This window comes from Pelobates fuscus, chromosome 1 (assembly GCF_036172605.1).
Source record: "Pelobates fuscus isolate aPelFus1 chromosome 1, aPelFus1.pri, whole genome shotgun sequence".
NCBI lineage: Eukaryota > Metazoa > Chordata > Amphibia > Anura > Pelobatidae > Pelobates > Pelobates fuscus.
The window spans coordinates 256,349,359-256,376,725 of NC_086317.1; the positions used below are offsets into that span (position 1 = coordinate 256,349,359).

At 44.9% G+C, this 27,367-nt stretch overlaps 1 protein-coding gene across 1 annotated transcript in view; it reads right to left on the reverse strand.

Annotated features, from left to right (window-relative positions):
* The window catches only part of LOC134614928 (schlafen family member 13-like), a 113,887-nt gene that overhangs the window by 26,680 nt on the left and 59,840 nt on the right, over positions 1–27,367 (reverse strand). The window contains exon 4 of the mRNA XM_063459242.1: positions 25,403–26,120. Coding sequence (XP_063315312.1) covers positions 25,403–26,120 — 718 coding nt within the window. The remainder of the gene's footprint in view (positions 1–25,402; positions 26,121–27,367) is intronic.

Sequence of the window (27,367 nt, forward strand, 5' to 3'; positions counted from 1 at the left end):
TGGCCAATTAGCATCTCCTCATAGAGATGAATTGAATCAATGAATCTCTATGAGGAAAGTTCAGTGTCTGCATGCAGAGGGAGGAGACACTGAATGTTTGGATGCATTTTAGGCAGCCATGACCCAGGAAGGATCTCTAACAGCCATCTAAGGAGTGGCCAGTGAAGTTATCACTAGGCTGTAATGTAAAGACTGCATTTTCTCTGAAAAGACAGTGTATACAGCAAAAAGTCTGACGGTAATGATTCTACTCACCAGAACAAATTCAATAAGCTGTAGTTGTTCTGGTGACTAAAGTGTCCCTTTAACTATATTCATTGTCAGCCAGTCCACACAAGTTTTGTTCCCATACATCCCTCTTAAGTTTCCATTATTAAGTAAGAGTATGTGAAAAGTAGTTAGGGTTGCCACCTTTCTTGGAAAAACATACTGGCCTTGCTAATTTGCATAATTAAATATGTATGGGTGACATCACATGATGTAAATCACAAGGAGTGACATAAGAGAAAATGCTGTAAAATCACCAAAAAAACTACTTAGTTTGATTCTGCTGTATAGATGGATTCCTCCCAGTGCCCCCATATCTCCCAGTGCCCCATGTGTCGATTACGCCAGGTCTCAGTGTTCCTATGTATCAGTGTCTCAGTGCCCCATGTCTCCCAGTGTCCCCTAGTGTCATGTCCCCAGGTCTCCCAGTGATCCTATGTATCACAGTGTCTCATGCCCCATGTCTCCTAGGGACACGGAGACACCAGTGACACTGGAAGACTAGGGGACTCTGGCTGGGACACATGGGGACACTGGGAAAATAGGGGACACTTGAAGACATGGGGACACAGACACTAGAGACACTGGCTGGGGGGCATGGGGACATTGAGACATGGGGGCACTGGGAGACATGGGGACACTGAGACACCAGGGCCACAGACACAAGGGACACTAGCTTGGAGACATGGGGACATTGAAACACTTGAGGCACTGGGAGACATGGAGGCACTAGGAGACATGGGGGCAGTGAGACACTGGCAGGCTGGGGGCACTGGGAGACTAGGGGTCACTGAGACACCAGGGACACTGGCTGGGAGACATGGGGACACTGAGAGACATGGGGACTCTGTGTCCCCATGTGTCTGTGTCATAATGTCTCCCAATGTCCCTTAGTGTCTCGGTGTATGTCTCCTTGCAGCCTTTCCCCCCCATCCCTTACTTTCCTAAGCAGTAGGCTGTCTCTGCAGGGTGGGAGTTGCTGTCTGGACTCTCTGTAGCTGCATCCCTGCAGATCAGTGAGTATATATAGGTAGGGAGGGATATGCTGGAACTTCCTATCCCTGCCTGTCTCCACACACAGCGACCCCTACTGGCCAGTGCTGGTATTGCATAGTAATCTCTTTATACTGAGTAAAATACCAGCATTTGTATTGCCAGTATCACTGTAATATTGAAACCAGCCAGGCAGCCTCAAATACTGGCTGTGCCAATAAAATAAAAGCCAGGTGGAATCCCTAAGAGTAGTGTGTAAAAAAAAAAAAAAGTAAAAAAAAAAAAAAATCAATGGGCCTATTCCATGGGCCTGGGCCTGGAGCTGCAGCTCCATCAGCCCCTATGTTAATCCGGCCCTGATCAGAGTCCATACAGATGTTCAAACAGCTACTAGATGCATACTTGCAAAAACAGAATATTCAAGGATATAGTCTTTCAATGTAGGGTAATAACTGCTTGATCCAAGGATAAATCTGACTGCCATTCTGGGGTCAAGAAGGAATTTTTTTCCTAGCTTGTTGCAAAATTGTGCTTCAAACTGGGTTGTTTTGCCTTCTTTTGGATCAATAGCAAAAAAAAAACGAGAAGTGCACCAAATGAATTTTCTCCTGGTTGCTGAACATGTGTATCCATTAAGCTTGTCACACTGTGTTTCCGTTAAGCTGGTCTCGTTGGCGCCCTGCGTAGTGTGTAGGTAATCGCCGGGCTGCACGCTCGGGACGGACTGCCCCTGAAGGGAGCCATTGAAGGGACAGTCCGTCCCGAGCAATTACCTTAACACTACACAGGACGCCAACGAGACCAGCTTAACGGAGACACAGAGTGACAAGCTTAATTGATACACATGTCCAGCAACCAGGAGAAAATTCATTTGGTGCACTTCTCGGCTTCTATGGAGTAGTGATGCTACTCTCTACATATTTGAGAATCATTGGACCATTCACAGCTATTGCATAATTCCATTTGGTGAGATCCAACCATCTCAGTATTATATGTATAGTGAATTTTCTAAGTATTAGTAATTTTTCTTTTTTCATATTTTTGATTGATTCGATTTTTTTTTCTCTTTTTCTAATTTTTTGCATCTTTTCAAAAAATTTTTTTGCATACTTATATATTTCTTTCAAAAATGTTTTCAATCTTGTATATATACACCTTTTTCAAAAGAGAATCACTAAGGAATGGATCCATCTGAACATTTATTAACTTATACACAGTATACACGTTGTATTTAATTACTGTATATAATTGTACATAGCCTGGGATGTGTGTGTGTGTGTGTATATATATATATATATATATAGAGAGAGCTTTTTGTACCATAGATGAATTGTTAAGGAGTTTATTTTTATCTGTGTACCATACATGTAGTGACTAATATAAGAGTGATTTACCTACTTTGATGAATTGGTTTAGATAACCAGTGAACTGTGAAGGAGATCATCAGAATGCAATAGTGATTTATCAGTTTCCCCCTGTACACCTTGGGAAGGGGGATCATGACTGCTGCCCATGTATGGAAGGGGGGAGGGGGGCTGGGCTAAAAAGTGTATACAATGTTGCAAAGATATGGGGTTTGGGGAAAGGAGTGGGGAGGAGACTTACCAGTCAGCAGAGACTCTGAAGGAAACTGGTGAAAATTTCTGTGCTGGCTGGATTAGGCCCCATTTAGAAAAAAGAAAGTTTGTTAGTTCCCTGAATTGCAGCCTGTCACCCTGTGCCCCCCCTCCACATACCCGCACGCATGGCCCACATGGCTGAACCTGACCTGCTGAGGCTGCTGCAGGAATACCAGGTCTCCCATGGTCGGGGAGCTCTGGAGGCGTTGGTGTCCGGTGTTACGGCGGTCCCTGGGACTGGCCCTGAGGAGACGGTGTCGGTGGATGGAGCTGGCGGGCGGAGGGCCCGGCGGTCGCGGCCTCCGTCGCGCTTATCGCCGAGCCCGGTGCGACACGGTGAGCGGAGAAGTCTCCCAGTGGTAACGACGGTGGTAACGTCCCCAGCGCTGGAAGGAGGTAGGCGGAGAAGATCCCGGCCGGTCGGAGTGGAGAAGGCCCAAGATGGCGGTGAGGAAGATGGCGCCGGCATCACCGGAAGATCGCGCAGCCCACTCGCTTCTCTTCCGGCTCCACAGGAAGTGACGTCGGCACGCACGGCACGTAGCGTGCGCCATCTAAGGAGGTCATCACGCACAGCGGGTACGTGACGTTGCCGCGGGGAGGAGCGCGGACGTCAAGGCTGTGCGACTGCAGAGTGCGCCGGAAGTGGGACCCGGAAGGAGGAGACCCGGACCGCGGAAGGGCCCAGCAGGCTACCGCGGGCATTGGCGGATGCAGGGGGGGGGGCAACGGGGCAATTGCCCCCCCCCGAGATTCTCCCCTGCCGGCTAGTGCAGGGCTGGCATTGCCCAAGCGCCAGCCCTGCAATGTGCCTGCGGACCGGGGAGGGAGATCACTGATCTCCCTCCCCGGTCTGCAGGCACATTACTGACAGCCGACCGGAAGGGGAGGGAGAGAGGACCCGGGAGCTGTTACCAGCAGCTCCTCCGGGTCCTCCTCTCGCGAGATTTGGAGCGTTGCCGCGGTTACCACCTGAAGCGCGGGCTAGAGTTCACTGGAACCACTGGACCACCAGGGATTCCCCACTGGGACCACCAGGGATCCAGAAATGTCCCCCCTCCTCCTCAATAAAGGTAAGAAGGGAGGGGGGACATAAATATATTTTATTAAATACATTTTTTTTTTTATTAAAAAGCCCTCCTCCCCTCCCCCATACACACTGCCCCCATACCCTCTGCCCCACATACACTGCCCCCATACACACTGCCCCACATACACACTGCCCCCATACCCACTGCCCCACATACACTGCCCCCCATACACTGCCCCCATACACTGCCCCCATACCCACTGCCCCCATACCCACTGCCCCACATACACACTGCCCCCATACACTGCCCCACATACACACTGCCCAACATACACACTACCCAACATACACACTGCCCCCATACACACTGCCCAACATACACTGCCCCCATACACACTGCCCAACATACACTGCCCCCATACACACACTGACCCCATACACACACTGCCCCCATACACACACTGACCCCATACACACACTGCCCAACATACACTGCCCCGATACACACACTGACCCCATACACACACTACACACACTGCCCCGATACACACACTGACCCCATACACACACTACACACACTGACCCCATACACACACTGACCCCACACACACACTGACCCCATACATACACACACTGACCCCATACACACAAACACTGCCCCCATACACACACTGTCCCCATACACACACTGTCCCCATATACACACTGTCCCCATATAAACACTGTCCCCATACACACACTGCCCCACAAACACTGTCCCCATACACACACTGCCCCACAAACACTGTCCCATACACACACTTCCCCCTTACACACACTGACCCCATACACACACTGACCCACAAACACTGCCCCACATACAAACACTACACACACTGACCCCATACACACACTGACCCCATACACACACTGCCCCCATACACACACTGCCCCCCATACACACACTGCCCCACAAACACTGCCCCCATACACACACTGCCCCACAAACACTGTCCCCATACAACACTGTCCCACAAACACTGTCCCACAAACACTGTCCCCATACACATACTGCCCCGCACACACTGCACACCTATACACACACAGTGCCCCCCATACACACACTGCCCCACACATACATACAGTGCCCCCCCAGTGCTGTCCCCATACACATACTGCCCCGCACACACTGCACACCTATACACACACAGTGCCCTACACACACTGCTGCCCCCCCATACACACATTGCCCCAAACACACACACACTGCCCCCCATACACACACTGCCCCACAAACACTGCCCCCATACACACACTGCCCCACAAACACTGTCCCCATACAACACTGTCCCACAAACACTGTCCCCATACACATACTGCCCCGCACACACTGCACACCTATACACACACAGTGCCCTACACACACTGCTGCCCCCCCATACACACATTGCCCCAAACACACACACAGTGCCCCCCATACACACACTGACCCCATACACACACTGACCCACAAACACTGCCCCACATACAAACACTACACACACTGACCCCATACACACACTGACCCCATACACACACTGCCCCCCATACACACACTGCCCCCATACACACACTGCCCCACAAACACTGCCCCCATACACACACTGCCCCACAAACACTGTCCCCATACAACACTGTCCCACAAACACTGTCCCACAAACACTGTCCCACAAACACTGTCCCCATACACATACTGCCCCGCACACACTGCACACCTATACACACACAGTGCCCTACACACACTGCTGCCCCCCCATACACACATTGCCCCAAACACACACACAGTGCCCCCCATACACACACTGCCCCACACATACATACAGTGCCCCCATACACACACTGCCCCCTAACACACACACTGCCACCCTTACGCACTCACACTCACTTCACCGCTCACACACACACTGCACCTTTCACACACACTTCACCCCTAACACACACCACTTCTCCCATGCCCTATATCCCAGCAGACCCCAGGTAAGTTGTCAAACTGTTCTTAAACGGTATGACTACTTACTCTGGGGTGGGATCCTGGCACTACTGGCACCATAACTACTACACTGAGCTGTAGTGGTTATTGTGATGTAGATTATTTAAAAAAAATAATCCTAAGTGCCCCTCCCGAGATCAGGCTCTGGATCCGCCACTGACCGCGGGTCCCCGGAAATTATGAAAGAAGGGAGCACAGAGTCAGCATCGGATGCTGAGGAGTTCCATGGAGTCCCAGGGCCAGGTCCTGCCCCAACGCCCAGTGAGTATTGCGCTAGCGCTTGGGATGCGCTGGCAGGGGGGTCAGGGGTAGGACAGGGTGCTCAAGGTAGCGGGCAAGGGTTGCAGGGGCAGTGGGAAGTGGTTAGTTTGTTGAGGGCTGTCCTGGATAGGCTTCCCGGCCCTTTTCCCTCAGTACCCTCTGTGGAGTATGGATCATTATTTAATGTGCAGTTTGCAATATATATGTATATATATTTAATACTAATGTACAATAGGTGTATGAAATATTGCAGGCCCTTTTGCTTAGATTTGAAAAACGTTACACTTTCAATGACATTTCCACAAGGTTAAAGTTAAATTAGAACAAACACATGTGCTGTCAGTTAAATGTATACAAAAACACTTCGTAAGCTAATTACAGGCAAGAGCCATTTAGGGAATATCCCAAACTTAGATATGCAATACATTACATCATGTAACAAGTTAGAAAACCTTTTTAGGAAAATCACACAGGTGGGGGCTGCTTTATGGAGAACAAAATGGCTATTTAACTGAAGGAGAAAGGATAGGACGTTGTCATTCCTTAACATTCATTCACTCAGGCATACATTCAAATTCTCACTTGCACACGGACATCATACATGCTGTAAGCCACTAAACTTTGGTAAGATTAATTATTTACTGACTATTTTTGCATTCTGTTACATTCATCCAATACACTTTTATCTTATATTTATTTGAGTCATTGTTTCATTTATTACAATATTATTACAGTGCCTTCTGGGTCTGCAGACACTGAACTATTTTTAGTGATAAATCAAAAATATCATCTAGAATGGTTAAAGAAAACAGTATTTATAAGTAATTTGGAAACGGAAAGGTCTACTCCGTATATAGCTATAGATTGCATAAAGACACGCTAAGCTTAGAATGACCCGGAGTGACCTTTTGTCGGTAAAGGTCCACATCATACCTGAAGCGAGCCATAACTATCAAAATTGAAGTATCACCGAAACCGACATTCTGGGGGCCTCGTCCTTGGGAGGTTTAGTCGTGTCTTTTGCAGTGGAGAACACGGTGTACTCAGTTGTCGGGAGGATTCTCGTTTTGTAAGTATGTCTTTCTTTAAGTTTCCAAATAGGATAGGTAATCTTGAAACTAGTTCAAGTGACCCTATTGATTTAAATGCTGAACACAGATCCGTTGATTCCCCTGTTTTGTTTTCTTTCCCTTCTGTGTTTCAAGAATTTATAAAATGTTGGATTAAAAAATATGGAGGTCCATTTAAGTTGGGCGAAAATATAAGTGATGCACTGTTTCTAGAGGACATTTTTCAAGTATTACCCTCATTAATGCAGCTTAAAGATGACAAAGTAAAAAAGGGTAGAAGTTTGCAAGCTTTACTAGATATGCTATTAATGTCCCTTCAAATGATTGAACAGTTGCAAGTGAGTTTTACAACCGACACCCTCACCCGGGGCGGTCGGTCAAGCAGGCGTGGCGGGCGTAGCGCGCCCGTGCCTGCCGGGATGTGAGTTGTCACCCCATGGGATGCACATTCCTGTGGACGTCAAGGACAAAATTCTAAGGGGTGAGTATGTGGATCTCCTCTCCTTGGTCTCTACGGACCGTGAATCGGTGGACAGGCCGCGGCGAGGGGAGATGGGGGAAGGTGAAAAAGGTAAGCAGTTGCCGCGTACCTTTGGGAATTGGCTCCAGGGCTTCTGTAAGTACTCGGGTATTCTCTCGCGGCGGTGGCCAGAGCGGGCCCCGTCATTATTCGGATATCTGCATTTGATTTGGGGGGGCCTATAAAATTTATGGGGGTCAGTGCTGGTTTCGTTACGACCAGCAGTTTCGCCAGAAAATGGCGGTGAGTCCGGGGATGGATTTCGGGGTGCAGGATGGCAGCCTATGGCTGCTGCTGATGACCCCTTGTCGCCCGGCCCCCTTTCAGGGAGCTGCCGGCGCGCACGCTGGAGCATCGGCGGGACCGCGAAAAGGAATATGCTGGCTCTTTAACGAGAGCCATTGCCGATGGTATGGGTCCTGTAGATTTCGACATGAGTGCTCGCACTGCGGCGGGGCTCACCCGGCCTCGAGATGTTTTAAGAAGGGGAAGCAGGGGCCCCGCGCGGGTAAGGACGACGTACCTCGGTCGGAGGACGCCGATGAGCGTGGAAAGCATGCGGCCGTGGCTCGACCGGTATCCTAGACGTCGAGAAGCGCAAGTTTTATTGGACGGGTTTTCGGTTGGGTTTTGGATCCCCTTTGTGCCTTCGTCCGTACCGACCTTTGCAGGTAATTTGAGGTCGGTGGTGGGGAAGGAAGCCGTTTTAGGAGACAAGCTCGAGAGGGAGGTTCGGCTGGGTCGGATGGTGGGCCCCTTTGATGACCTGCCGTTTCCCAATTTGCGGATCTCTCCTCTGGGCTTGGTTCCCAAAAAGGAGCCGGACACTTTTCACCTCATTCACCACCTGTCGTACCCCTCGGGCGGATCGGTGAATGATGGGATTGATAAGGAGGTGTCTAGGGTCAGGTATGCCTCTTTTGATCGGGCGCTAGAATTTGTGCGGGACGCTGGAACGGGGGCCCAATTGGCGAAGTCGGACATCGAAGCGGCGTTTCGCCTCCTTCCGGTGCACTGTTTCCATTTGTTGGGGTGTCATTTCCAAGGTTTGTATTTCTTTGACATGTGTTTGCCCATGGGTTGCGCCATTTCCTGTTCGTATTTTGAAATGTTCGCTTCGTTCCTGGAATGGGTGGTCTCCCAGGTGGCGGGTCTGACATCTCTGACCCATTACCTGGATGACTTCCTGTTTGTGGGGCCAAGTGGATCCAGGGAATGTGCGGTGCTACTGGAGTCCTTTCAAAAAGTGGCGTCGGATTTTGGCGTGCCGGTGGCGGCGGGTAAGACGGTCGGGCCGGCTGGGGTGTTGTCGTACCTGGGGATTGAAATTGACTCAGGCGAAATGGTGTTTCGGCTGCCTGAGGATAAGCTGGCGCACTTGGTGCGTCTGGTGGATCGGGTAAAAGGCGCGAAGAAAGTCCAGCTGCGCCAAATGCAGGTTTTGTTGGGGCACCTTAATTTCGCGTGTCAAGTCCTAGCCATGGGCAGGGCATTTTCTCGTAGGTTGTCGTTAGCGACGGTCGAGGTGGCCCAACCATTTCATTTTATACGCATCACTGGGCGACTCCGGGACGATCTCCAGACTTGGAGCTCGTTCTTGGGGACATATAATGGGCAGTCCTGCTGGTTACGGTCTGCTATTTCCAATATGGACATGGAATTGTTTACAGATGCCTCGTGGTCGGTGGGCTTCGGGGCATACTTCCAGGGACGTTGGTGTGCGGAGCCTTGGCCTCAGGACTGGCGTGGTAGGGAGCTCATGGGTAATTTTACTTTCCTGGAGTTTTTTCCCATTGTGGTGGCAGTGGAGCTGTGGGGTGGTGAATTTGCCAATCGTAAGGCGATTGTTCACACGGACAACTTAAGCGTGGTGCATGTGATCAATCGCTCCTCGTCTGCCTCTCCCCCGGTGCTGGCGCTGCTTAGGTGATTAGTCTTGCTGTGTCTGCAACGTAATGTATGGATTGTGGCGCGTCACGTTCCTGGCACCTTGAACGTGATTGCCGACTCTGTCTCGGTTTCAGCGGGACCGATTTCGAGAGGCGGCTCCGGAGGCGTCACACACAGGGACGCCTTGCCCGAGGGACATATGGGATCTGGTTTCAGACATCTGAGGCGTATGGTGAGGGATTTGTTATCGGAGTCCACGTGGTCTGCGTATGTGTTGGTTTGGCAACGGTGGTGTAGTGCGGGGTCCAGGGAAGATCTTGCCTCGGAGGCGGGGAGATTGCGTAACATGCTGGCTCTTCTGGAGAACTTATGTGCAGCAGGTAAGTCGGTGGCTATCGCAGGTCGGCACTTGGCCGCTCTTTCATTTTTATTTCAATGGTTTGGTTGGCAGGATGCGACGAAGGCCTTCTGCGTTGTGAGGGCCTTGAAGGGTTGAAAGAAGAGCTGTCGTCCTGATGCTCGACGACCTCTCCCCTTCGAGGTGCTTTATAGGTTGTTATAATTTCTGCCGCAAGTCTGTTCTTCGGGGTACGAGGTTCTACTGTTTCGGGTGGCGTTTCTGTTATGCTTTTTTGGGGCCCATCGGGTCGGGGAACTGGTGGCCCCTCGGGCCAAGGCGCCGGCGGCGCTGCTTCTGTCGGACGTCTTGATCTCTGACCATGGGTTGGTGCTGTCAATTCGACGGTCTAAGACTGACTCCAAAGGAGTGGGGGCGCGAGTTCGCATAGGCAGGACGGGTGGTTCGTTTTGTCCCGTCGGGTCGGTCCGAGAGTTCCTGGCAGCACGGGGAGATGTAGAGGGGTCCCTTCTTCATCAGGAGGGGTCCTCTCTGAGTCGTTTTCAATTTTCGCGGGTGCTGCGGTCCTGTGTGAGCGGAGTGGGGTTGGATCCGTCCTCTTACACTACCCACTCCTTTCGCATAGGGGCAGCGACCCAAGCCAGTATAATGGTCTTTCAGGAGGATGCGCTTAAGCGTTTGGGTAGGTGGCAGTCAGGTCGTTTTCAGTTGTATGTTCGGCCTCATATGTTATAACCGACTCCCCATTCTTCTTCTTGTTTGTGTTATCTGTTTTCGCAGGCGTGGTTACCAGATACGTATGGATCCTGGGCCATTCCTATGTTTATTGGGCGGCTAGACGGGCCGAAGCCAGACCATATGGGCGTAATCTGGGGTTTCCATGTGAGTTAGTGCGAATTCGTTGGAGGGGTATTAGGGGTTTGTCGTGGTATCAGATGTATGCTGAGTGCGTACAGCTTAGTCGGTACGTGTCAGGACCGGTCACGTTAGTGCTCCACGCGGGTGGGAATAATATTGGCCGTAGGAGGTCAATTGATTTGATCCATGAGATGAAGCAGGATTTGGCTAGGTTTTTTGCCCTCTTTCAGGACCTGACCCCTAATATGGTCGGAGATAATTCCGCGTCCAGCTTTGGGGGTTTCGGGAAAAGGTAGGCCCTTGGAACGCTGCCGTCGCAAGGTCAATATGACTATTGCGAGATTTGTGCGACGGTTGGGAGGGTTGGTTATTAGGCATGTGGAGCTAGAAGGGAATAATGCTAATGTTATGAGAAAGGACAGGGTTCATTTATCTCCCATTGGGTTGGACATCTTCAATGTGGGTTTAGAATCGGGAGTGGAGGCTGCAGTGTCTGCGGGGCGGCGCGATGCCGGCGCGGGGTAGCGCGCAGGGAGTGGAATCGCGGTGGCGGGATCCCTGGACAGTGCAACTGGAAGTAAAGGAGAAAGACACAGAGTCGAGTTGGGGAGACAACAGACTGCACAAGGGCTGATGGCAAGTGTCGGCTGTTGAGGCTCTTGGAAAAAAGAGGTGGAGAACTGTCTGTTGGGTTAACCGCCCAACAACTGACAGGTTATGGTTATTGGTTTTGAATTTGAATTAATAAAGCTGTGGCCGTTGCCCTTATCCACAAGAAAAGTGTGTGGTGTTTTATTGGGAGGGCAATGGGAAGGTATAAAGAGAATGGGTCAGCAGTCAAGTGTATTTTGCATGAAGTGACAAATACAATAGTGTTGTACATGTTGTTGATGAATTAATTTAGATAACTAGTGTATAATAAATCAATTTCACTTTTTTGCATATTAACTACAGATTCTCTTATTTTTATGCATATGGTTATGCATACGAGTGCGGTATTTAATTGACGGTTTTTGTATATATTATCGAGGTCCTTGATGGGGAATACCTCCAATACCTGCACCACCCAGTAATTGAGTGCCAACACAATTAATAATTTTGTACATGGCTGGAATAGACTGCTTGTGCAGTGCCTGTAGGGGGCCTGCCTGAGCCCCTAGTGCCTGCAAAAACGTTTCAAAAGTTAAATAAAAGTTTATAAAAGTACTTCGAAGATATAGAGATATAGATATAGATATATATAATCCAAGTACTTTTATATACATCATTATTAAAAGTGTATTTTAATATTAATCTATATAATTATATATAGATTAATATTAAAATACACTTAGAATAATGTTAATTAATTATATATATATATATATATATATATATATATATATATATAAAATATTAAAAAAAATAATCAATAAATAAATTGGGAAAAAATAAATTACATTAAAAAAAGATTATATACCGGTTGACATTTGTTATAACTGTATTTTGATATTAATATACATATATATTTAAATCAAAATCCAATTAGAATGACGTTATAAATACAAATCCACTTAACGACCGCAGATGTACTAGGTAAAAAACGGCTGTTAAGGACTGCGGATGTACCTAGGAGGTTCGCTGCAAATAGGAGCCCTGGACTTACCTGGACAGGCGATCCGCGGCGATCACAGTCGGGGGGTGGAGGGGACTGCCGGAGACCCCAGCATTCCCCCTGCAGAAGTTCCGGCCCCCCCAGGGTTATGTGATCACCATGATCACATGGCCGCAATAGGGGTCTATGGAGGTGCCAGCAGGGGGACTGCCTGAGCCCCCATGCTGCTAAAAAGTAAAAAAAAATTATAATATACACATATTGTATATGAACACAAATATAAGTGTTTAAAAACGTAAAACTTATCACGACGATGAAATCACCAGCAAAAAAAAATATTAATGCTAACTTTCTAAAGCATTTGTGGCTAAGTGGCTCCTACAAAAGACTGGACATACCTCATTTTGAATACCCTGGGTTGTCTGCTTTTTCAAATGGTATGTCACGGTGGGGTTAATTTTAATTTTTGGGCTGCCATACTGTCTCAAAGGCAACATAGCCAATCTAGCAAATAGCAATTTACAAAGCACCATAAAACCTGTACTTGAGGGGTACTGTTGTACTTGTGAGACATTACTCTACACAAATATGTTTTAGAGCAGTAAAATGTATTATACTGATAATATCATCAATGAAATGTCAGTTTATGTGTGAAAAAAATGCCAATTTTTTTTATAAATTATAATTTTGGCCAGGGTTTGTGGCTAGTAAAAAAGACTGGACATACCCCATTTTGAATACTGAGGGTTGTCTACTTTTACAAATGGTATGCCATGATGGGATTAATTTGCATTCCTGGGTTACTATACGGTCTCAGGCCCAGCAAACCAATCGGGCAAATTTCAATGTGCAAACCTTAAAAAGGTGAAAGCCCTACATTTGACCCCTGTAAGTTTGCAAAATCCATAAAATCTGTACATTGGGGGCACTGTTGTACTCAGGAGATCTTGCTGAACACATATTGGGGTGTTCTTTGTCAGTAACACATAAGAACTGAGAATCCATGCCTAAAGTACAACCTGAGAGAAAAATAAGACAAAAAAATGAATTAGTGCATGGAAAGTGTTAAAATACCACCATTTGAAATGCCCTAGGGTGTCTACTTTTCCAAAATAAATGGTTTAATAGGGGTAAAATCATTGGCCAGCTTAAAAAATGTCCCAAATAGGACATGGGTGCATGATGACCGGCTGTGAAAATTCCAAATTGGAAAACTGGAATGCGTACCCTCCAAATAAGGTCTTTTAGCCCCCAGAGAACCCAACACACCTATACATGGGTGGTATCACTGTACTCAGTAGATGTTGTTGAACATATATTGGTGTGTTCTTTGGTAGTAACCCTTAAAGTTCTCAGTACATGTATTCTTAAATTGCTATTTGAGTAAAAAAAAAAAAAAAAAAAAACTTTTTTTTTTTTTAGTTGAATACCTTAGGTTGTCTTCTTTTAAAAAATATATACATGTGAAGGTTTATTCAAGGATTCCTGACAGATATCAGTCTTACAATGTAACTTGCGTTAATTCTGGAAAAAAAAAAAAGGCTTGGAAATAGCAAAGTACTTATTTCCCTATAACTTTCCAAAAAAAGCTAAGAACATTTTAACATCGGGTATTTCTAAACTCAGGACAAAATTTAGAAACTATTTAGCACGGGTGTTTTTGGTGGTTGTAGATGCGTAGCAGAGTTTGCGGGGCAAAGTAAAAAAAAAAAAAAAAAAATGATTTTTAAAATTCTTTCCCTCATAATTTAGAAAAAAAATTGTTATAGTAAATTATATATGATATGATGAAAATAATAGTATCTTTAGAAAGACCATTTAATGGCGAGACAAACTGTATACAATATGTATGGGTATAGTAAATGAGTAAGAGGAAAATTACACCTAAACACATACACCGCAGAAATGTAAAAACAGCCCTGGTCCCAAACGGTAAGAAAATTGAAAAATGGTCTGGACACTAAGGGGTTAATATAAGGACAGTGACGGAGTCACACCACACAAATACAAAAGTTTTAGACTTTAGAAAAACAGACTTTTCTTTTTTTTTTTAATTCTTTATTTTTTATTGTGCATGTAAGGACAGTTAACATTTTGACTTGCTATGCCACAACAGCATTTGCAAGACCAATAAGTACAGTAGGTTTAACATGGCATACGATACGACAGCACATTTTTATATATTTATATCAGGCTAGAGCCGGAACAGGTATGTCGAGATAATAGATACAATTTTTTTTTAAATTCTTTATTTTTGCGTGCATGAAAGATAGAAGACAGCTTACCACGCCACAACAGCGTTTGTAAGCCTAAACATATCACCGTTATCGTACAGTTATGGCATTGAAACAGTGCACATTTTTTTTTTTTAAATTAAACAAGCTTATTCGTTGTAAGACAATATATGAACAATAAAGTTGCAAAGACATGCAAATTGATTAAGCTAGAGGTACATACAAGTTAACATGCTGAGCCCATGATAGACTTATTCTAGTTTTGTTATAAATCCCACTGGGTATGGATTCAAGCTAGGGTAAGATAAAGGAACATCACAGGTAACCTGCATCTCTGCCCATATTAGAGGGACTTTGAGTGGTAGAGGGTAAAAACAGGTGCAGAGTGGTACCTATACAAAGGGAAAGCAAACTGTGCTATATGTATGGTAGGTCTGGTATCAGCTTATACCCACTCATTTAATATAGGAGATCTACTGGGAACACATTATGCTAGAGCTGCAAAAATATGAAACAATCAAGAGTCCTGCACTATGAAACAGGGTGGTGTGAGTGTTTTGGTCGGCAAGGGGTCAACCAATACCACAGGCTGGCTTCAGGCAGTCCATCTCCCTTCCTGTTTTAAAGTCATCGCTTGTTCTCCCCGATGTCCTTGCTCCTGATGACAGCCAGGTGTCGTGCAGATGGTCAGAGGGAGGGCTGCATGCTACCTTCCTTTGTATCTTGCCTTGAGGGGGGCCTAGTGGTGCCCATTTGCTGTGTAGAAACAGGGTAGTTGGATAGACCACACGATTGTTCGGTGAGGCTCTGTGTGGTGGGGCTCTCCTCTGGCTTTGCTGGCCCTTCAGTGCTAGTCCACAGACTCTAGTGTCCATTTATCTTCCCTTCCCAGGGCAGATTGTTTTGTGTGGTGTGTGTCGCTGACGGTGGACTCCCCTCGGCTTGTGTGTTATTTTCCGAGAGGCAACACTTCGATGGGCTCCCAACCCAGGCGGGTGTTTAGCAGTATGGGTGGGCGCTCGTGCTTTAGGGTTGCTTGGGGGGGGGTCCGTTGCACCGCGCCTGCCCGGTCTCCTTTGCTTCCTGCTCCTGCAAACCAGACCTCATGCGTTGTTGCAGTTTTAGCCATAAGTTTTCAAAGATTTTGTCTAGCTGTTGCAGGACAGCGTCTGTGTGGCTGCCGCGAGATTCACTCTCAGGGACTGCCGCCATGTTGAGTGTATAGGGGGCCACCAGGTTTCAAGAGGTGAGTGTGATATGGTCGACCAGTGGGGACAGGGATAACCCCCACCGGTCCAAAGGGGGGGGGGTAGGAGTGGAGCTTATCTGCACGGCACCTTTAGAGCGGGGAAATCGTCCGCCTTCCCCCAGCTCTGTTGCCCGCAGGCCGCAACGCTCGTCCGCGGCCACCCGCTCCCCTGTCTGCACGAGTAAGGGGTCTGAGGAATCAGCACTGTGCCCCCAACCAGTGTGGCTTGGTTTCGTCGGGATTGGGGTTCTGGATGAGGGGGGATCCCCCAAAGATTATCAGGACTTGCGGGAGCTCACGCGGTGTGCGGCCGCTCAGCTCGAGGTCTTGGCTCCGCCCCATAGATACAATTTTAAACTAAAGGTTCTGAAATTCCTAGCGTAGTTAACTATAAACATTTGCGTCAAATCTAAAAAACAAGCGAAATAACCAACTGAGTATTGGCATCTATTGTAGCGGTGCTCATCGTGGTTTGTAAGCTTACAATACTGAACATATATTGCTTCTTAGGAGTATTAGAGTGAATATAGGTGTCCCCATAGGTTGTCGACAAGACGTCTCGTCAAGAGAGGGGGAGAGTGAGCGTATGTAAAGACAAGGAATTAGGTAAAAAATAATGGGTACAGTGTTAAACTAAAGGGTCTGAGGGTGTTAGCCTAGTCAAACAGACGGTGAAACATAAGCTTTTACAGCAGAGCCTATCAGCGTCGCTTTGGATCATTAAGAGAATGAGCTTGATCAAGGTGCTCTATTCTAATAACAACCGCTTTGTATGTACCAGTGACAGGTTTGGCTAATAATTGCACTATTTAGCATTTAATCACAGATGCAGCGTGAGTAATGAAAGCAACTAAGAACACTCCCTTAAACATAAGGAAACCATACATGAATTCGAAGAGACCACTGTACTACTTAACAATCCCCAACAAATATTTTAAGTGCTGATCTGCGTACTGTCCAGTCCTCGCCCCCTATGTCGTGCATGGATCTCTGCTGAGCGTCTAGAGCTGTAGGGGTCTTTCATGTCTGCACGAAGCAGTCAGCCGACTCCCATCGTGGGTACCTTTATGTCCTGTGGTGCCGTCACGCGATGCTCCCGGTTTGTGCTCGGAGACAGTCTCTGAAGGTGAGTGGACTTTTGAGGGCAGCGCAATCTGGCTCCTGTTTCGCTGTGGGCCCTGTGATTCGTACTGGGTAAAATAGAAGAAGGAAAATACTGCAAACAAAAAAAAGGGAAAAAACCTTTTGCGAGAGTCAAAGTGAACTTCCGGGTTTTCAATTAGGGCTTAGTAACCCATCTTAGTAGTGCGGTTCACGACGGTCTCTGCCGGCTTCTGCCTGACTCCCGGTTGGTGGCCGTGTCATTTGCCTCTGATTGCGGTTCCCGGGGTACAAAGGGAAGCGCTGTTTCGGGGTTCCAGGTGTGGGTATGAGTTGTTGCGGTGTGCGGGCGTGCTGTGGCCAGAGCCTCTTCCGGCAGACCTAGCACAGGTAATAGGGCAGTAGTGTCTCGGAGGTCTCGGGCTTTGTGTACCGTTGTGCCTTGCTGGATTTCCAGTGTATGTGGTAGCTTCCATCGATATGTGATGCCTCTGGAGCGGAACAGGGACGTGAAAGGTTGCAGTGACCTCCTCCATGTCATGGTGAACCCTGAGAGGTCCGTATAGAACGACAACTGCATGCCCTCAAAGTGATACGGTGAGTGGTTTCGGACAGCACTCATAATAGCTGCTCTGTCTCTGTGCTTTGAAATCTCACCAGGAGTCTCTTGTTGCTGTGGTCGGTGCTTTAATCGGCTTTGGCAAACGAAACATTTCTTCCAGGTTTATCTGTTTTGCCTGCTTTGGGGGCAGCAGTGCTGTGAGGAGTTGCCGCATCAAGTGCGGGAGTTCCTTCTCTGGTGTTTCCTCCGTGATTCCTCTGATTTTGAGGTTTAGTCGGCGCCTCTGATCTTCCGCCGCCGCGATCCTCTGGTCAGTTTTGGCTTGTTGGGCCTGCAGTTCTTTCACCGCTTTTTGTAATTGGGCTGTGCTCTGGGTATTTTGGTGGGTGTCATGTTCGATGACGCCCATGCGGCTCGTCAGGCCCTGCAGAAGTTGTGCCATGTCTGCCTGGAGAGATTTGCGGAGGTCCGCTAGTAGCTCCCTCATGATCCCGGTCGTTACCGGGGCAGTGTCTGGGTGAGAGATGGTGGGGATCGGCACTCTCCGCTCCATTATGCTCCCCTCAGTCGTTCCCAGCGAGAAATCCTCAGAGACGTCTGTATCATCGTCTGAGCAGTCGGCCATTTTGGGCTCAGTGCTTCTCCTGGCCTGGCGCCACAAATCACCGATACTCCTGCCCATATTCGGTTGTTCAGGCCTTGGTTTTTTATTTTCCTCCCCATCTTATGAGGGGCAGGTGTTGGGGTAGTTTGCTGAGTATTGGAGGTAATTTTAGTCCCTTTTTAAGGTCTTGAAGGCTTGTTTCAGCTCGGAGCTCGGACGACATGCGACCGCTCAGTTCTGTGGCTTGGCTCCGCCCCCAAAAACAGACTTTTCTAAAATTAGAATATGTGTAAAGGAGTCATTATCAGACTGAAGCAGTTTAACTGCAGTCCGAGAGAAATTGGATTATTTAAAAGTTGCACTGCTAAAGCCAAGAGAAAATTGCATTAGGCTTGTCAGTAAACGCAAAAAGTTCAAGAAGCCATTGTGGTACTCCACAGATGTAGCCAAAATAGTAACAAACAAAAAGTCAGCATTTAGTAATTATAAAAAAAAAAACAGATTGAAGAAGACAGAATGATCTATAAGATTAGAGCAGAAAGAGGCTAAGCAAGTTATAAGAGCTTCCAAATCACACACAGAAGAGAAAATATCACAGTCAGAAAAAAAAAGGGGACAAAACATTTTTTAGATACATAAATGAGAAAAGGAAAGTAAAACAAGGATTAAAAACAAAAGAAGGAAGGTATGTAGAAGAGGATAAAGGTCTAGCTGACTGCCTCAATGAATATTTTTGTTCAGTATTTACAGATGAAAATTAAGGAAAGGGGTCTCAGTTAGGAAAAAGGACAAATGAGTCATTTGTTACATGTGAGTTTACAGAGGAAGAGGTTCTATTTCTGTCAAAAGTAAAGACAAATAAGTCAATGGTACCTGATGGAATACACCCAAAGTTATTAAAAGAGCTTAGTGGTGTACTAGCAAAACCATTAACAGATTTATTTAACCAATCATTGTTAACAGAAGTAGTCCCAGAAGATTGGAAGTTAGTGAATGTTGTGCCCATTTAAAAGAAAGGTAGTAGGGAGGAATAGGGCAACTATAGACCAGTAAGCCTTACTTCAGTAGTAGGGAAAGTAATGGAAACCATGTTAAGGGATAGGATTGTTGAACATCTAAAAACACCCGGATTTCAAGATCAGAGACAACATGGGTTTACTTCAGGATCATGCCAAACTAATCTTATCAATTTTTTTGACTGGGTAATTAACATAATAGATCAGGGTGGTGCAGTATATATTGCTTACCTAGATTTCAGTAAGCTTTTGACACTGTTGCAGACAGAAGGCTTATCAATAAACTGCAATATTTAAGTTTGGATTGTTGAAAGGGTAAGGCAGTGGCTGAGTGACAGGCAACAGAGGGTTGTATTCAATGGAATATATTCAAAGCATGGGCTTGTCACCAGTGGGGAACCTCAGGGATCTGTACTTGGACCCTTTCACAGTGATCTTTTCTTTGAACCGTACAAATCTCCTTTTTTATTCTTCTTAGTTTCTCTCTTGGTAAGTAGATTTTCAGAGCTACTGAATCCACGAAAAGGCCTAGAAACAGTATCCTTGTGATAAGCAACATTTCAGATTTTTTGTCATTTATTAGCCAACTGTGAGCTTGAAAACCACCTCAACACCCCCCCCCCCCCAAAAAAAAAAAACCCTGAGTGGTAAACAGTTGCTCTTTTGAGTCTGCCTTCAGAAGCCAATCCTCTAAGTAAGGGACGATGGCGATGCCTCTTATTCTCAGCGCGGCTGTTAAGGGAATCTTTAGATATATATAATCTTGCAAAGTATATGCATATTCTTTCTATATCATTGTACGCTCGCTTTGATTTCTATGCCGCTCGCAGGAAACCATATGCCTTTATATTACACTGCAATATGTCTGCCACTACTTACCATGAAAATAAAAACATTTAACACAAATTCTAGGTTCATCCTTAAGGGGTAAAGGAAAAGGGTGTTTAGAGCATGTGGAGTTTGATAGGTATTCTGCAAAGCAGGGATGGACTGACAATAGCCTGGACCCCCGGGAAAAATTAGGACCGGGCCCCCTGCAGACCAATATATATGTTGGTGTAGATGTACCGTGTATTTGATAGTATGTGCATGCAGGGCCGTCTTTAATATCGATTGGACCCTGGGCTCCCTGGCATGCAATCACGGCTTCCACCCCAACCTAGTGATAGAACTAATGTAGAGAGGGCTGTGGTGCAAGAATTTTTTTGGGGTCTCCCTTACAGCGCAAGAGTGGAGAAAAGATAGATACCCATCTGTCGTACAACTCCCATGATGCTATGCCAGCTGGGGTTCTACCATTTGGCCATTCTTGTAGGGTTGTATTTGTGAGCAGTGTTTGTGAATTTGAATGTAAGCATGTTTTGTATAGAGTATATGTCTGTGTGTAGGGGTGTATTTGTATGTACTGTTACCATTGGAATGCAGTGGTGTACTTGTTTGTAGTGTTTGCGTTTGAATGCAGGGTGGTGTGTTTGTATGTAGTATTGGCTTTTAAATACAGGTGTGCTTTTGTGTATTGAGTTGGTGTTTGTATATAATTTTAGTGTTTTAATCAAGGGATTAAGGGGATGTGTTTGTATGTAAAGTTTGTAATTGCGTGCAGGGGTGTGTTTGGATGTAGTGTTGTCTTTTAAATTCAGATGTACATTTGTGCGTAGTATTGGTGAGTGAAGGGTGTGTTTGCAGGCAGTGATCAAAGGGCAGGGAAGGGGTTTAATTTTATTTGAAAGAGGTGAGGGGGGGGGGGGGGATGGGATTTTATTGCTAAAACTTTTTTTTGTTTACAGCCAGAGACAGATCAGCACCAATCTGTCTCTCTGCAGTTCACATCTCACATCTCACATGGAGCTGGATGGAAACGGATCGGGTTTCACTGCAGCACTTGTGATCGCTCGTACTCACGGTCAGATCGATCACATGGGCTGATTCAGTGAAACTGCCCGCAGTAGTGTGCCTCTGACACGGAGACACACTACAGGAACATTAACCCCACGATTGCCGCGATTGTGTCAATCAGGGGTTAATTTTCATTTTGGACGGAAATTTTTCGTCCAGCGTCCTTAAGGGGAGTGCTGCAATGACGGAAAATTTTCGTCCAGCGTCCTTAAGGGGTTACATCTCTTTTTACAGGAAGTGTGTGGGCAACATGCAGGGTAGGTGTGGCTATGGGTGCATAAACTAAGTGAGCTATCTCCCAACTAGTAGAGAATATGGCAGCGAGACTTCAGAAGCATGGCCTATACATAAAAACCACTCCATTACAGTAAAGTTGTGCCTCTTTATTGAGGCCAAAACATATTACATACCTAAAAAAAAATCTTAGTAGATATACCCTGAATGAAGACATGAATGCATTTAATTATGCATTTTTTCCATTGGTGGCATATGTAATATTAATTCTCTTGTCTGAGAATTTTGCAAGCCATCCCTCACCCCCTTCTTACCCAAACCAGACTTTCTATGGCTGTCCAATCACAGCTCTGGGCAATTACCTGCCTCATGTCTTTAGCTCCATTGAGCTAAACTAACCAGGAAGTAACACAAACTGTTATATTCTTGATGCCAGGAGGGTGTTAACAAGGTTAATTTATAAAAGTGACAACTTCTATTAAAATCTGCACTTTTTTTTCTTATTTTGTTTAATTTTACAAAGAGGATACACAAAGCATTTCAGCAAGCTACAATGCTTTAGGGGTTTGGAGTGTCCCTTTAAAGTTATATAGATACCTGCACTGTCCCTTTAACCCCTTAAGGACGGCGGACATGCTATGCCGTCCTTGGGGAACAGGCTCTAAATGCCGGCGGGCGGTATAGTACGCCCCCGCCGTCCTTTGTACTTCCCACGCCTTGCGAGGACCTCAATCACATGGACGGCATAGTCACCCACAGCATTGCCAGCAGGGGGAGTGCCTGGAATAGCAGGTACTCCCCCTGCTGCCTGTAAAATGTAAAAAAAGAGTTCAAACACAGCCTAAAATAAAACAATATATGCTTAGATCATTATATGTGTATGTTATTATTAATATATAATTATATATATTAATATCAAAATACAAGCAGAATGATATTGATTATATATATATATGTATATATATATATATATAAAATAAATAAATATAATATAAATAAATACAAATTTTAAAATAAATAAAAATAAAGTGAAAAATGTATTCATACTTACCGTATTTTTCTTTTCCTGGCTATTATTCATGGCAGCATATACACATGGGTTAGCTCCTCCCCTTACAGCCAATAGGACAGGAAAAACACCAAGGTTTTAAAAGGAGGCTGCATCCCTAAGGTCCTCAGTCAGTTTACAAGCTCTACAGTACATAAATAGAGACATTAATGGGTGGGCAGTATATGCTGCCATGAATAATAGCCAGGAAAAGAAAATTACGGTAAGTATGAATACATTTTCCACTTTCCTGACTAATCATGGCAGCATATACACATGGGGAATACCCAAGCTTACAAAGGGAGGGACAGAATAGCCAATCAAATAATCAGATTAATTCAACATAGATAGAAGAATGAACCGAGTTAAGTACTTGAGTACCAAATTGTGCATCATAGACTGTTTTAACGAACAGTATGAAATGCCAGACAAACATGTCCAAAGAGGTTCAAATGCTAAAACCATTGCCATGGAAACCCACGATGCTGCAACAGCATGAGAGGAGAGTGCCTTGATACCCTCTCGCACAGGTAGAGAACGGACGTGACGTCCAAATTGTGCCTCATTAATTGCTTCAATGTCCAATATGTAATGCAGGACAAACTAGTTCAAAGAGGTCCAAATGCCAACTTTACAAAGTTTCAGCAGAGCCCATTGCCATGGAAGCCCACGAGAAGCTGCAACAGCACTAGTGGAGAATGCCCCAAATCCTTTGGTACAGGCAGAGAATGGCATTGAAACGCTCTCACTTTAGGCAGGATCTCTGGTGTTACATGCAAGACAACCATATCCTGTTGAAATTCAGTGAATGGGGGTACACAGGATCAAGCCTGGAGTTCACACATTCACCCTGAGGTACCAGCCACCCGCAACAGCAACGTCTGTGCCAACATCATGGAAGCTCCTGCTAGAGGTTCAAATGATGGTTTAGTCAGAGCCCGTGAGACCAGTGGTACGTCACATATTGGTTTCAACACCCTCAGTGGAGGCTTGAGTTCGATTGTTGCTTACATGAAGCAAAGCACCAGGGGCATCAATGCTCAATGGGTACCCTTCAGTACAGGTAGAGAATGACATAGATAAGCATTCACCATAGGCAGGATCTTCAGGTGCCAAATGCAAGACGACCATATCTGTTGAAAAGTAGTGAAACGGGGTTCACAGGATCAAGCCTGGAGTTCACCCATTCTCATTGCTGGGGTACCAGCCACCAACACTTTCTGTGCTACCACCATGGAAGCTCCTTCTAGAGTTTCGAATAATGGTGTAGTCAGGGCCTGAGAGACCAGTGGTACATCACATATTGGCTTCACCACACTCAGTGGAGGAATGATTTCAATCAATGCCTATATGAAGTGCTCCTCTAGAGTGTTATAACACAGAACCTTTCAAGGCCTGAACGAGGAGTAATTCCAACAGACAAAAGCATGTCAAGCTTTGTAAAGCCTGTATAGGATATCAATGACCGTCTCAGGGATGCCTATACTAATATGGACTCCCGCATCAACACCAGAACTTGAGGATCCTGGTGTGTCAAGGGGCCTTGTAATAGGTCTGGACGTACTGGAATTTCCCTTGGAGGTTCCAGAATCATCTTATTCATCACAGGAATTACATATATATTTATGTAATAATTTTACATAATTAGGTCATTTTATTAATTCCAATTTGCGGAACCTGTCTGACAACCCAGGTTGAAAGTATAGGGAATTTAAGTTGCTAGCACTATATTTAACCCTGTAACTTTCCAAGACACCATAAAACCTGTACATGGTGGGGGGGGGTACAGTTTTACTCGGAAGACTTCGCTGAACGCAAATATTAGTGTTTCAAAACAGTAAAATGTATTACAACGATGATATCGTCCGTGAAAGTGGATTTTTTCGCATTTTTCACACACAAATGGCACTTACACTGACGATATAATTGTTGTGATACGTTTTACTGTTTTGAAACACTAATATTTGTGTTCAGAGAAGTCTCCCGATTATAACAGTGCTCCTCATGTACAGGTTTTATGGTGTTTTCAAAAGTTAGATTCAAATATATGCTTTTCATTTTTTTCACATTGAAATTCGCCAGATTGGTTACGTTGCCTTTGAGACCGTATGGTAGCCCATGATGGCATACCATTTGCAATAGTAGACAACACAATGTATTGCAAATGGGGTATGTCCAGTCTTTTTTTTACAAGCCACTTAGTCACAAACACTGGTAAAAATTGGTGTTCAAGTTAGGTTTTTGCATTTTTCACACACAAACAAATATTAACACTAACTTTGACCAGTGTTTGTGACCAAGTGGCTACTAAAAAAGACTGGACATACCCCATTTGCAATACCTTGGGTTGTCTACTATTTCACATGGTATGCCATCATAGGGGTAGTTCTCATTCCTGGGATATCCATATGGTCTCAAAGGCAACGTAACCAATCTGGCGAATTTCAATGTGAAAAAAATGTAACATGCTATATTTGACCCTATAACTTCCCTAAACACCATAAAATCTGTACAGAGGGGGTACTGTTTCACACATGAGACATCACTGAATACAAATATGTATTTTATTGCATTAAAAGCAAAAAGTATTATGACATTCACAGTTAAAATGTCATGTAGAACTAAAAAAAATAATATTTCTTATTTTTTCCCTTTAAATATTTTATTCATATTAAATTATATTTCATAGCTAAATATTTGATGTTAAATGAAAGCCCTGTTTCCCCAGAATAAAATGATATGTAATACGTGTGGGTGCACTTAATATGAAAGAGGTGAATTACGGTTGAACAGACATATAGTAAAATTCCAGGTGTTGTTTACGTTTTGTTTTCATCACAACGTGTGCATTTGGCACAGTCATTAAGGGGTTAATGTGTGGAAAAACTTCTCATGTGAAAACATACACAAATAAACCTCACATGGTCATAAAACAACTCACAATATTAAGGTTTCCAAGAGTAAAACATTAAAATAAAATACATATTTACCTGATGTAGTCCCTTAAAGGATTGTTCTCACAAATATAGAGAATATCTTCTTTTGAACAATGAAACAGGTTTCTAATTTTCTCCATTATCTTCACAGCAACCACAGTTTTCCCAGAACCTGGTAGTCCATGCACAAATAAATGCCTTGTGTCAAGCAAAGTATCTGACAGCAGTTGATACTGATCAGTCGTGAGAAGTTTAAAAACCTCCATTCCTGCATGGTCACTCAAAACAGATTGAAATCGAAGCAGGACAATGAGAATTGAGCGCAACAATTCTTCAACGGCATCTACATTATCCAATTTGTACTCTGGAGGATAGGAGAGTTTTCCCATACAAACTTGTGGATGATTATTTTCCTTCTCTAAAGAAAGAGGTTTAGGTAGAACACATAATTTTCCAGTGTAACCTCCATCAATTACAAGTTTTAGCTTTATTCTTAATGCTGTTAATCTTGAATAGGTAAGCTCTGCGTAGGAAATCTCTTTTTTGAATACTGTATACAGTTTTGGATGTCTGTTGGTTGCTATTAACAAAGCATCAAAAACAACATTGGGATCACTGTTCAGACCAATATCCACAGCCCAGCTTCTTGAAAGAATGAGCAAACCCTTTTCTTTTGGGAGCCATTTCTCGATTATATCCTTCACCTCTGGATTTTCATTACAAAGCTGTGTATATAGCTTTTCGGGTTTGACAGTTATCTCCTTTACAATATCTGTATAACCAAAACAGAAAAAAGAATGTATAGGAATTCATAAGGGTTATTTCAATAAACAAAAAAGTGAATTCATAAATGAAAACATAGAGCCATTTATTCTCTGTGTATAAATACATTATAGGCCACATGCAACAAGACAATAAAGCCAGTCTCTGCACGTCTGTTGCATGATAAAATTAAAGTGGGAAGGCTGATACGCAAAACTAAAAACTTTGGGGAGATGTAGAGAAGTGGCAACAAAAAGCATATAAGAACAGATATGTCTAAAAGTATCAAAGCAACAAAAAATTGAAAAGTAAATAAAATAAAAAGCTACAGCACAACACTCCATTGCCTGCTTGAAAATCACTCAATGCACTGTCATTGGTTGTCTTGTAAAAGACACAAGATTTGCCAGTCTACATAGCAATTTTCAAGCAGACAAGGGCATATTTAAAAAAAAACAAACAAAAAAAAAAAACAACCTGCCAATTGAAGATCGCTAAGTCCTTCAACCAGCCGACAGGAGGACATAAAATTATTTTAGCGGAGAAGACCTACTTTTTGCATGGCATCTGTGTGCTTGCATAGCACTTTAAAAAACAAAAACAAAAAAAACATGTGTCAGGTTCAGGGCCGGACTAGGGATACAAAGCAGCCCTGAAAAAAAATAATAATAAAAAAAAAAGCTATGCCAGCCCCATAAATCATTGCGCCATGTATTGTCACATGCAATATGTAAGGCTATGTCTTGCCACCCCAGATGACTGAGTAATATGTAAACACACATTATATATAGATTTTCTTTTTCTACTATAAAATATTCGTCCTTTTAGAGTAAAAAACAATTATACAATAAGCATACTCACATGCAGACACAGACAATCACACGGACACGCACAAGCGAATTGATACACAGTCGCATAACCAGCAATCCAATTGATATACATAAGCTTATTGACATAAAAACACAAGCTCACAGGGGGGCGAAGCTAAGCACCAAAAGCGAACGGACGTGTACTGCTAACTCCACTGGTTCCTCTGTGAACTCTGGCTGCCACCAATGTAGCGGAGAGCTAGTCCTAGCAGGGACTCTCCTCTGCTGGTGACTCCAAGATGCGCTCAGGAACAAGTAGAAAAGCCAAGGGAACAGCCAAATACAGCAAAGTAATCCAAGAATCTCCCACCACCTCTCCCCAGCAACTGGACGACACTCAGATCTTGGGTATAACTGATTTTAATGGAGCCAGAGCTGGCCTTTTATG